Genomic DNA, 12,176 nt, shown 5'->3' on the forward strand with positions numbered 1-12,176 from the left:
AGTAGAGAGGAGCCTAGTAGGCCTATTTATTTTCATTCATTATACAATATGAATAAGCTATGCAGACAGTTGTAAAGAAAGAACATCTTTTTCTTCTGTTCTCTACTTGTTATAGTTACACAGTATTAGGGGTGTGGGCTGTATTAAAAGTATCCACTGTTCTCCCATGCTCTAACACACAGTAACGATGAAATGTGTGCTGTTCTCACATTCTCCCTCTGTATGTACACATAAACAACAAGGCAAGGAATTTATTTTATTGTTTGGGTACATTATTGTTCAGTGTACATGGTCACATCTGAAACAAACTTTACGTGCTTGATAACTCTCCCACCCCGCAGACATCTACACGCCAATATCGATTTATATTCATAGCGGCAAGTGCTATGTAGCTCCACATAGGGGACACAGGAAGTGACATATAGCAACTTCATGCGGCGTCGGAACCGCGTAGGAAATTCACAGCCGCACCGGCAGAGCTCCAGAATATGCAACTCGGCCGGTTCACGCGCGGACGCGCTACAAGTGCGAGTGCCCGCCCAACGCTGCTTGCAGCTTTAATCTGACTTCCATTCCATATATTCTGACTTCCATTCCATATACTCTGACTTCCATTTCACATATTCTGACTTTTATTCAGACTTTCAATCAATATATTCAGATGGGTAAACTTCATATCTATATATTATTTCCTAAACAGCATGCCATTAAAAAAAAAAAAATATATATATATATATATGTATATATAAAAATAAAATATGGCATTAATTAATAAACGCCACGTTAAAACAGTTTTTATTATTATTTTTAAAGTCCGTTGTTCACTGGCTCTGAATACACATCCAGTCAAACCATGGGTCACAGGATGTTGATCAGCCTGCAAATCACCCACCCAAGCAATCTTCGGCTTCTGCAGACTACGCTGGATATTTAATGAAAATGTCCACAAATTGTTGCAGGTAGTTATTACACTACCACATGACCATTACATTTTTCCTGTCACGCACGCCCTAGAGGCAGCTCATGCACCCCAAGGGGTTGGGGCTGCACAATTAATCGAATATTGATCACAATTACAATTTTAGCTTCCCACAATTAAATGAACATGATCAACGGCGATATTGCTGTTTGAAATGCGTGCTCTGCTCATGGAAAACTATGCAGCTTATCAAATCAAGCGCTTCCCAAACTTACTGCCAAGGGAGCGATTTGGCTGCACGTGCACCCTCCTGCTGCTACAGTCCAGAGTAGACTGCAACGTCCACTACGCTGCAGCTGCCAGAGCTGGTTGTTGCCCTTCTAGTCAGTGCTTGGGAGTCCATCAGACACCGCAGTAACGCGTCCCGGAAATGTGCCAGATGCAGCTCTTGGCTCAGCTCCGCAAAGAATACACAAGTCTATTTTTGACTTAAGCTGTGTAAAGCTGTACAGAGCAGATCGAACTGGGCAGGAAGTCAGACACAAAACGGCATAGACCCGATCAATTTTCAAAATAAAACACTGTGCATTCTCCCGATCATAAATCAACAAAAAACACAGGTAAATCGGACAAAAACAGAATAATTTGGATACATAGCCTACATAATCATAGAAGAAGCACAAAAGCAAGCACTGATTCCCAAATCAACAAAATCTTAACATGTCAGCAAAATCAAGCAGGCCCACTGGAGCATAAGCTAGGAGAACACTGCACCACAGAGCGGAAAACATACCAACAAGTGCCCAAGCCAGAGAGAAGGAACTGAAACACCTGAAGGGGGCACTTGCAGCCTGTGGATACCCTAAATGGACCTTTGTGAAAACAGCCACAAGATCCAGGAAGAACAAAACTACAGGGGATGAAGAAAAGGTCAAACGCAACAAGATTGTGATTCCATGTGTCTGGAGTATCAGAGAAACTCGAGAGGATTTTCAACAAACACAACACCCCTATGTTTTTTAAACCCAAGAACACAGATGCTGGTACACCCCAAAGACCGCACCCAAAAGCACAAGACAAGCAATCAAGTGTATGCTGTCCAATGCAGTGAGGAATGCACAGACCTGTATATTGGGGAGACTAAACAACCACCACACAAACGCATGGCTCAACACAGAAGGGCCAACTCCTCAGGTCAAGACTCTGCAGTCTACTTACATCTGAAGGACAGAGGACAGTCGTTTGAGGACCACCAGGTGCACATTTTAGACAGAGAAGATGGATGGTTTGAAAGAAGGTATCAAGTAAGCCATCTACACATGATTTGAGAAGCCGTCGCTGAACAAAGGAGGGGGTCTACGCCACCACTTATCCCCTACTTTACAATGCAGTCCTTTCATCACTTCCCAGGAAACTCAACAAACGTAACCTCTTGGCCTCAGGCGAAGATGCCAACGATGGTCGTTCAGTCTTGGCCTCAGGTAGCACTAACGACCATAACGACTGTCGTTACAACAACCAGGAACACTAACGAACCACTAACGATCCTGGCAAAGGACCCCACTGAGGTTAAATAGCTGAGTTTCCCTGCCAGTCAGTCGGAACTGAAGAAGTCCTTTGGATGAGGGACGAAACGTCTTCTAGTATCTTTAACCAAGTCCAGTTGCCCTTGTCTTTAACCTTCTTTGGATAACTATGACCTGGATGATTGAGAATCTTCAGACATCATGTTATACAAGCTGTACACTCACTACTTTACATTGTAGCAAAGTGTCATATCTTCACTGTTATCACATGAAAAGACAAAATCAAATATTTACAAAAATGTACTCACTTTTGTGAGATACTGTAAGGGAACCAGCATGCTAGCTAGCTATGGCTTCTTATAGCTCGCTAGCTTGCCGAAGAGTCTTGTTGGTGTGTGATGTGGTGCTGTGAAGCATGGGCATGATAGATTTCCTGCCTGGGTTACCAGTGTTACAATCCGATGCAATGCAGTATCAGTAGCTCCGAGCCTGGAGTGGCAATGACAGAGACGCCATTCTAGTCAGCTTACCATTAAAATTATTTTGAAGCTGTTATTTTAAGATTAAATGACCAGTTATTGTTGCTTTAATAACAATATATTTACATCATATATATATATACACGGCTCAAAAAAATGAAGGGATACACTAAAATCACACATCAGATCTTGATGAATGAAATAGTTTAAAGTTGAAAATCTTTACTCTTCATCCATCCATCAATCCATCCATCGTCAACCGCTTATCCTGCGTGCAGGGTCGCGGGGGGCTGGAGCCAATCCCAGTTTACATTGGGCGAAAGGCGGAGTACACCCTGGACAGGTTGCCAGTCCATCGCAGGGCCTTTACTGTACATTATATAATTTATTGACAACAAAGTGACAGTACAAAGGTTAATGGAAACCAAAACCACCAACCAACTTTCATTGCAGCAACTCATAATGTGAGTCAGTAGTGTGGATGGACCCCACATACCTGTATGCCCTTTCAGCAACGTCTGGGCATGCTTCTGATGAGACTGCGGATGGTGGATCTGGGCCTCAGTGAGCTCCTGGACAGTCTGTGGCTCTCCATGGCGGATTTGGGTGCACCGACACATAACATCTCAGAGGTTCTCAATTGGATTCAGACATCTCTCTTAAACAGTTTCACCACAAACTCACCATTCCAACCTTCGACGTAGGCTTTATTGCAGGACATTAGCTTTAGCTAGGTGGACCTAATAAACTGAACACTGAGTGTATGTGTGATCTTCAGAGGAATGGTTAGGCCTAGCTGTGTGAAACAAAGCGCTCACTGACCTCGCTGTGCTGCGCTGGACTGCAAACAGAACCATGGCCTGTTTTACGATGGAACCGAGAGGATTGTATAGAGTCAACATACCAGCTGCAAATTGTTTGACAAAACTCGAATATGAGAGAAATATTCAGATGAGGCAGTTAGGAAAAAATTAAGCAAATAAGTTTGGAATTTAATAAAGCTTCAGTGTTTTGTCATCACAAAATAACAGATTAGTTTTATTTTTTTTTACATCCACCACACTTTTACCATAATTATACAACAGTGGTCAAACAAAACAAGACTTTTCAGACAATTTGTAAACCAAATGATTAATGATGAATAATGAAAAATATTCTAAGTTGCAGCCCTCACTGCCTGATGTTTCTCAGCAGGCCATAATGTTTGAACGCATCTTTGCTTCCTGTGTTGTGATCAGTTGCATAAGGCTTGCTGATTTGATGAAAAAGTTTTATTGTCTCATGCATCACTGTGGAGAGAGACTATGATCAGTTAAAAAGAAGAGATTTTTGTGAGACATAATTTTTTAGTAAAATGCTTCTGGAATTCAGCAACATTGATGCAGATGGACCATTAGTAGCATAACATGAAGGCCAAGTAGAGAGACATGAAGCATTGTTCAGTCAGCCACACTGCAGTATATCTACTGGAAGTTCAAACATTGTGACAAAGGCACTACCATGGCATAACTGAGTTAACATTTGTGCTCGGAGTTGTACAACTTCAAATGACATGATATTTCACAAGTGGTCCAAACTGTATTCATATTTACTGTAAATGATCATGATCAACAGGCTATGACTTGGCTAACATAAAGAAATAAAGTAATTTTAGTTCATCACACAATTGTGTCCAGTCCATTTCCACAGCAGTGCATCAGTACTAGTGTTTTGCCTAAGAGGTTTTTTCAGTGGGGATGGTAGAACCCCAAAACTACTAGTGTCGCGGGCATGTTACAGATATGTGGTGTCTCGTCACCTTCTCCGTTTGTCTTCGACATTTATACCGCTGAAGTTACTGCCTGATGGAGCTTACTACAGTTATGCTACATTCAGTTTAAATTTTTTGCCCCCCACCCCAAAATCAATGGTACAACAAACAGTAATTTTTTTTCAAAGTCGCTTCTAGTTTTTAAACTATTGTCAGTTAAACTCAATACTTATGCAGGCATTTCACATTAAAAGCCTTTCAGGAAAGGGATGGACTGTGCCCTTTGAGCTGCTGGAAGGGGTTTAATGTGAAATATCAGTTTCTTTGATGGCAATGGAAAAGATTAAAGTAGGTTGTAGTCTCTACTCACTTGTAAATCATTTTTCCGGTTCGCACATATCTGTTTTTAGGAGCATATGCAAGTAAATTCACTTAGCTGTAATTTAATATTGACAGCTGTCGACTGCATAGTCATCCTCTCTTTTCTTTTCCTTCAGCTTCCCATTAAAGTTGGACACCAGAACACCCACACCAAAGTCAGCACAGAGCACAACAAGGAATGTCTAATCAACATCTCCAAGTACAAGTTCTCCCTCGTCATCAGTGGGCTCACCACCATCCTCAAAAATGTCAACAACATGGTGAGTGGGGTTTGAGGAAAGGGCAGTGGACAGATTCTATAGTTTTGTCACTGCTGAAAGTTACTAGTTTCTGTAATAATTCCTTCTCTTCATTCGTAGTGAAGCGATACCTTAATAGCTCGAGTAGTCACATATAGACCACTAGTACACACCTTTTGGATGGTCTGCCCTTGAAGGCACTCTTGGTATTGTACTCTGAGGTTCAGACTCAAAGTGAGAACGAGAAGTAGCGGTAGTAGAAGTAGTAGTGGTCTAAGAAAAGAAGTGAAATTTGGACAAATGGAGGCCCACATGCATTATTTAGCACGAGAACTGACTGCGTGTTGGCCACCATAGCTTCTCCTGCACGCTTTTGAAGGGAGAGCAGTGACTGATGGTGTATTCATGTGGTGTGGGAATAATCAGAATGTTTTTTTGCTGATTTGTAATATGGTTATAACGGTTAGTTTGCTATCCATGTAGAGTGAACTAGATGTCTGGGTGTTGTTTATATACTCTGGTAATGTTAATCCAACACCTCTTTGTAGATGTGGTCATGTTGATTCCGCATTCTGACTTAAGAGCACATGAACACTGAAGTCAGAAGAACGATTTCATAGCTCAGGAAACGGGACCATTTGAAGAGCATGTGAATGCACCGTGAGCCACTGTTTGCAATTCACAACCCTCAACATTAGATGCCACTAAAACATACACACTGAACCTTTAATAGACAATTTGGAAAAAGAGGAATGATGATAATGACCAAAAACTGGTCACTCAAACTAATGTGCTGACCCCTGACCTACAGCATTAATAACACTGAAACAACACGACAGTGGTGGAGATACTGCTAGATATTCAGCGCTTCCTTAGAACAAATGAGAAACAATTGAGAAAAATAAACTCTTACAACTCCTATATTAAACTTGTGTGATGACAATAACTCCGTTTGAACAATTCACTACCACATTGGAGTCTGTAAGCCTCGCTGTTGCAGAGCTGTGCAGCGCAAGTCCCCACTAGCAGCTACGCTATGCCCCAACAAGCGTTCCACTCCTTAGCTGCTACAGAGCTCCGCTCAGTGCTGTTCTGTAGTGTAGGCTGTTTATTAATTTTAATCATGTTGTGTTAATATTGCAACACTGCATGTCGAATGGATAAACGGATACTGACATAATGGAAATACAAACACACACACACACACAGATTCCCCTCTTTATCAGAGAGATGGCATTGAGCTAAAACAATAATTAGAATACTGTATATCCAATTAAAACATTAAATCAAGGTAAAACTAGACATGTCTAGTGCACACCTGGAACAACCACCATTAGTGGGGACAGCATCAGTACTATTGCAAAATCAAACAAACCACTCTCAAAACTGTATAAACTCGTGTTTTGCTGACTCTAACAATGTGCCTGATATTCCAAAAAACAACTGGGAGAAGGACCTCAACATCCACACCACCACTTCTGGAATATAATCTGTTAATAACCTCTTCAGTGTAGGAATACTAACAAAAGGCTAATACAATATTAAAGCTGCAAGCAGCGTTGGGCGGGCCCTCGCACTTGTAGCGCGTCCGGGTGTGTGCCGGCCGAGTTGCACATTCTGGAGCTCTGCCGGTACGGCTGTGAATTTGCTACGCGGTTCCGACGCCGCATGAAGGTGCTATATGTCACCTCCTGTGTCCCCTATGTGGAGCTACATAGCACTTGCCGCTATGAATATAAATCGGTATTGGTGTGTAGATGTCTGCGGGGTGGGAGAGTTATCAAGCACGTAAAGTTTGGTGCAGATGTGAGCATGTACACTGAACAACTTCCTGTGTCGTGGCGAAGAGTTGATCTTTGACGCCACGCCACGGATACGGCCATTGACGAAAACTCGCAAATAACACAACTTTTCATCTTCTATGCCTTTAGAAGGCACAGCAGAAATTTGACGTCGATCCGACTAAATCCCTAGGAGGAGTTCGTTAAAGTACGAAGTGTGTAAATCATCCAAAAATGGCCGTAAAATTCAAAATGGCCGACTTCCTGTTGACTTTAGGCTATGGGTTCTTGAGGCTTTTTTGTGCGTCTTGATATGATACATGTCCCCAGAAAATTTCGTACATGTAGGTTGAACGTGAACGAGGGGCTAATCATTTCCAATTTTCTAGGTGGCGCTAGCGAGTCATTTTGCCACGCCCATGTGCGAAACTTGTAGAATACGAAATTTTTCACCGGTTCTGACATGTTTGCAAATTTTGGTGAGTTTTCGAGTATGTTTAGGCCATGTCATTTGAGCCTACTTTGCAGAAAAAAATAAAAAAATAAAAAAAATAATCTGAGCAAATTCAATAGGGACCTCGCACGGTCGTGCTTGGGCCCTAACAAGACCATTTTTAGAACACAGTGCAAAACGCATATAATGGGATTTGCCAGATCAGGTAGGCCATTTACACCTGGTAATGGGATTGCAGTGGGATAGTGCTTGACCACATGAAAGTACAGGATCCGATAATGAATTCGACTGACCAAACCACCTTCGGAGGTGGTCAGGGACACATAGTGACCACATTAAACACAAGTGTAAATGCAACTGCATTGTCAGTCCACTTATAACAACTACGTGGGCGGAAGTACGGACCGGTTGTACTCATTACACGATGCATACAGACAGTGTGTGTCTTGTGCATGAACACACTTAATGAACTTTCTCATGTTTTTGGAGACCTATCTTTGCACTGTTGAGTTAAACTCAATATGAACTACTAAAACAACAGAAAGAAAGGTAGCAAGGATACGATGCTTCACTTTCACTTTCTGGCCCAGCTGTTACATCGTAGCACCACGAAGAGAGAGTAATACATGGGAAGAAAAAAAAAGGAAAGCTCAGAGATGTTCAGAAATGGCAGTGAAAATTATTACACAGTCTGTAGTTATAGAGCATTTTTTGGACCCATGTCTGTAATCAGGTTAAAATCCTATCTAGACACAGTTATATAATTAATAATAATTAGCCTCGGACATATGCACTCATTGTACACGCTACACACCGATGGCAACTTGCCTCTGTCCACAGATGCAACATTTCTGAGAAGACCTAACCACTATCCGCACACTGGGCAATCTGGATACATTCACATGACATATATCAGTAGGACAACAATCGGTGAGCCAATGCCACAATTTAATTATAAATGTAAATGTAAGTATGAAGAAAGGGAAAGAAAGAAAGGAACAAATGCAGGGTGGTGAGGGAGCACTGGATAAAACACATGCCTTTGTGCTGAGAAACCCGGATTCGATTCCCAGTGTAACACATCCACTAATGTGTCCCTGAGCAAGACACTTATAACGCTTATGACAAATACAGCAATTGGAAGTCACTTTAAATAAAAGCTTCAGCTAAGTAAATGTATGAACAGAAAGAATGAATACTAAACCAGTCCCATCCTGTAAGTCACCTGAAATGCATCCAAACTCAAACAGATCAACCCCTCCGTTTATTTATTTATTTTCTCCTTTTTGTCTTCTCCTTTGCCTCTTCTTTCTCACTTTAGCTTTGACTATTTTTTTCTTCTTCACCTGCTGTCCTCTGTTATCTGTGTCCCTTTGTTTTGTTACCTTTGGATGTGTTGGTATGTCCATATTGTCTCTGTGTATGCATTATTGGTGAATAAAGGGGGGAGGGGGGAGGTTTGACAGTGTAATGAGGTTTCTGTGGCCCATGAAATCATCATAATCAGTACTGTGATACTGATGCTTTGCTAATGCTGTGAATGTCTTTACAGCGGATATTTGGAGAAGCTTCTGAGAAGAACCTCTACCTCTCCCAGCTCATCATCCTGGACACCCTGGAGAAGTGTCTGGCTGGGGTGAGGCTTCCCATTTGAGCACACTGCTGTCTTGATCTTTAGAAAACACAACAATTGACAACTTTTCCAAAAAATTTATTTTAGAATTGATCTGATGGGACCAGTAAGCCACGCCTTCATGACAGGCATTTGTGTTGTGGGAGTAGATTGTGGGTTGTTACCTCCCAATTGTACTATAAAATCAAACTCTGAAATACCCTTGCTTGTGTGCTCTGTTCAAGTACTTATGTTCCATCAGTCACGCTCTCCTCATCGCTGGATGATCCCTCGGTGAAGCCAGCTTCCGGTACAGGGTTTTGGTATTAGCATCCACAGTATGTGGAAGTCGTTTTTCTCTCTAGGTTTCTGGAGTGCTTAGGTGCTGTGGTTGCGGTGGGGGGTTGTGTAGTCGTGGGGTTTGGGGGTTATTTGACTGAAAGTATTTGTTTTCCACATAATTTTATACTGTACTTCAGGGATGCAAACTTGTTACCTTTCATTTGTTTGCAATCCAAAATAAGCCATTTGAGTGATTTGTGTAGATCCGATGAGTTACAAAATAGGGAGGTGGGCAGCGTGGACAGTTTTACTGTGCATTCGGACCAAACGTAAATTTAATCCTCGCGACGCTTTCCTTGCGGAGGTTTTATGACTGGACTACTGCGTAGTGTTCACACACAATGCGATAAGGCAATAAACACAATCCGTGAATACTACAGCTGTATGAGCCTAAAGTAATGGATATAATTAAATGGATCTAACTCATGCCGAAATAACTACAACATGATTTGTTAAACATATGAAGTAATTTTTTCTCAGATCTGTCAGAAAGAGAACAAAAACCTAAAAATGTTTGTTTTTTGAATGGATTTCAGATCAGTCAGGGCTATGCTATGCTAAGTTGTTCACAGTAAAGTACAACGATAGCGGGAATAAAATAACAGACACATATTTTCCGAACTTACTGGGTAGTTCAACTTTATTTTCTCCAAGCTATGTCCAGTTTTGTGCGGTTTTATATAAATATGAAGTAGTGGACAGTGGAACCGAAAACACACGGTAGCTCGCTGCCAAGTGGTGCAAGTGAAGATAAATGAACGTTTTAATCCCAAAAAAGAAAGTTGGTCGACTTGGTAGCATTGCATTTCCTCCTGGCCCTCAGGAAGTGCTCCGTACTTTGAAGCCAGTTTTACTCAGTGGCCAAATAAGCAGCTGTAAAACGATTGATACATTTTCACACGGTACAAGGCACAAGCTAGATTTATGTCACAAATTCAGTTTGTTACTACCTTCTGCTACGTAGGTATACAGAAATAAACTATATTCAGTGGAGCAGTGCTGAGGATTGATTTTAGGATTTTTGTCACCTGTTTGCTGTGCTCAGACTGTACATGACGAGAGTCCAAAATGAACAAAACGAATGTGTATTATTGCAGTGATAGCAGGGATGCTGAACAGAGAAGGCCGTCCACACAATTGTATTTTTCCTGTATTTTGTATTTAACCTATAGTTGCTTTAGTGTTGCCAGAGTTAACTGGTAATGTAGCATAAAACACAGAAACTCGAGCAATCTGTCCCAACATTTATCCAAAGTGCATCATATACAGGCAGAGAAATGCTTTCCACTGCATAGTTCATAGTTCTTCACTTGTTGCCCCATCTATGTCAGGGATGTGTGCTAGCAAACTAGAGCCCACACACAGAGTTGACTAAATTATGTGAACATGTGTTCATTATTAAGTAACCGTTAGCCAGCTGATGGTTTACATTTCCATTATCACATTAGTCTATAACAGTGATTTGTTAAAAACATTGCTGATGCTTTTGCTGTAAATAATTGTTTATTTCATTTATTTGACCCTACTTACTAGGGCTGTTCCTGAATCGCTAGTTTTTCCTAGAAAATCGACTTTTTGTGCTTCTAGCATTTTCACAACTAAAGACACTTCTGTTACATTAGTAATGAATATTTCATATTTTTCTTTTTTCAGTCAGTTGCACTAGATGGCAGTAGAGGAGGTTGTACCATCATAGGTTAGCCTTCCCTTTCCATCCTCCTTCCCTGTTTCCATTGCAATTAGTTAGTAGGGAGGTCATTTAGACATTTCACTGACAAAGATTTGATTTGGGGTTTTTTTGATAGTTGGAATCATGAACGTTTAGAGAACTGACGAATTGTTATTGGCAGTTAATATACCTTGAGATAAGTTAAGTTGACTGTGATTTAAAAGGGTTTTTGACTGAATTTTGAAGAAGAAATTGTACAAGCTCAGTGTTGTTATTTTAGGTGTCGTGATGTAGGATTTAGATGGGCAACCAGTGAGGAAAATTTAGTGTTTTTGAGGCCATAGTGTGTGTGTGTGTGTGTGTGTTCCTTTGAGTGCTGACACTTAGCCCCTCCTCAGTTTCAGCATGAAGGATCAAATCAATGAAACAGCCTTTTCTTGACTGTCTTCCTCCTATCTGCGCTCCCTCCTCAGCAATCCAAGGACTGCTTGCGTCTGGATGAGACCATGCTGGTGAAGCAGCTGTTGCCGGAGATCTGCCATTTCATCCATACGTACCGCGAGGGCCACCAGCACGCTGCTGAGCTCCGGGCCTCAGCCTCTGCTGTCCTCTTCTCTCTGAGCTGCAACAACTTTAACGCCGTCTTCAGTCGAATCTCCACCAGGTGCCAAACCCCTTGCCGTCTCTTTGGAGCTGTTTCTGTGATTAGCAGTAGCACACTGAAGTTACTGGCCATTGTCCAGTAGAGCTGAAATGACCGATCAATGAGTTGGTAGATTTGACATGAAATTTTTAACTATTTGTTTTAAACAAAAATGGGGGCAAAAACACATTTCACATCATTTTAATTATAGTATCTCACAGAAGTGAGTACACCTCTCACATTTTAGTCAATATTTGATTCTGTCTTTCCATGTGACAACACTGAAGAAATGACACTTTGCTACAATGTGAAGTAGTGAGTGGACAGCTTGTATAACAGTGTAAATTTGCTGTCCCCTCAAAATAACACATCACACAGCCG

At 41.4% G+C, this 12,176-nt stretch overlaps 1 protein-coding gene across 1 annotated transcript in view; it reads left to right on the forward strand.

The window, feature by feature from the left end:
* Positions 1-12,176, forward strand: part of nf1a (neurofibromin 1a) — a 176,119-nt gene that overhangs the window by 6,854 nt on the left and 157,089 nt on the right. Inside the window, exons 2-4 of the mRNA XM_046075025.1 lie at positions 5,172-5,315; positions 9,082-9,165; positions 11,626-11,816. Coding sequence (XP_045930981.1) covers positions 5,313-5,315; positions 9,082-9,165; positions 11,626-11,816 — 278 coding nt within the window. The 5' untranslated portion in view covers positions 5,172-5,312. The remainder of the gene's footprint in view (positions 1-5,171; positions 5,316-9,081; positions 9,166-11,625; positions 11,817-12,176) is intronic.

This window comes from Micropterus dolomieu, linkage group LG17 (genome assembly GCF_021292245.1).
Source record: "Micropterus dolomieu isolate WLL.071019.BEF.003 ecotype Adirondacks linkage group LG17, ASM2129224v1, whole genome shotgun sequence".
Classification (NCBI taxonomy): Eukaryota; Metazoa; Chordata; class Actinopteri; order Centrarchiformes; family Centrarchidae; genus Micropterus; species Micropterus dolomieu.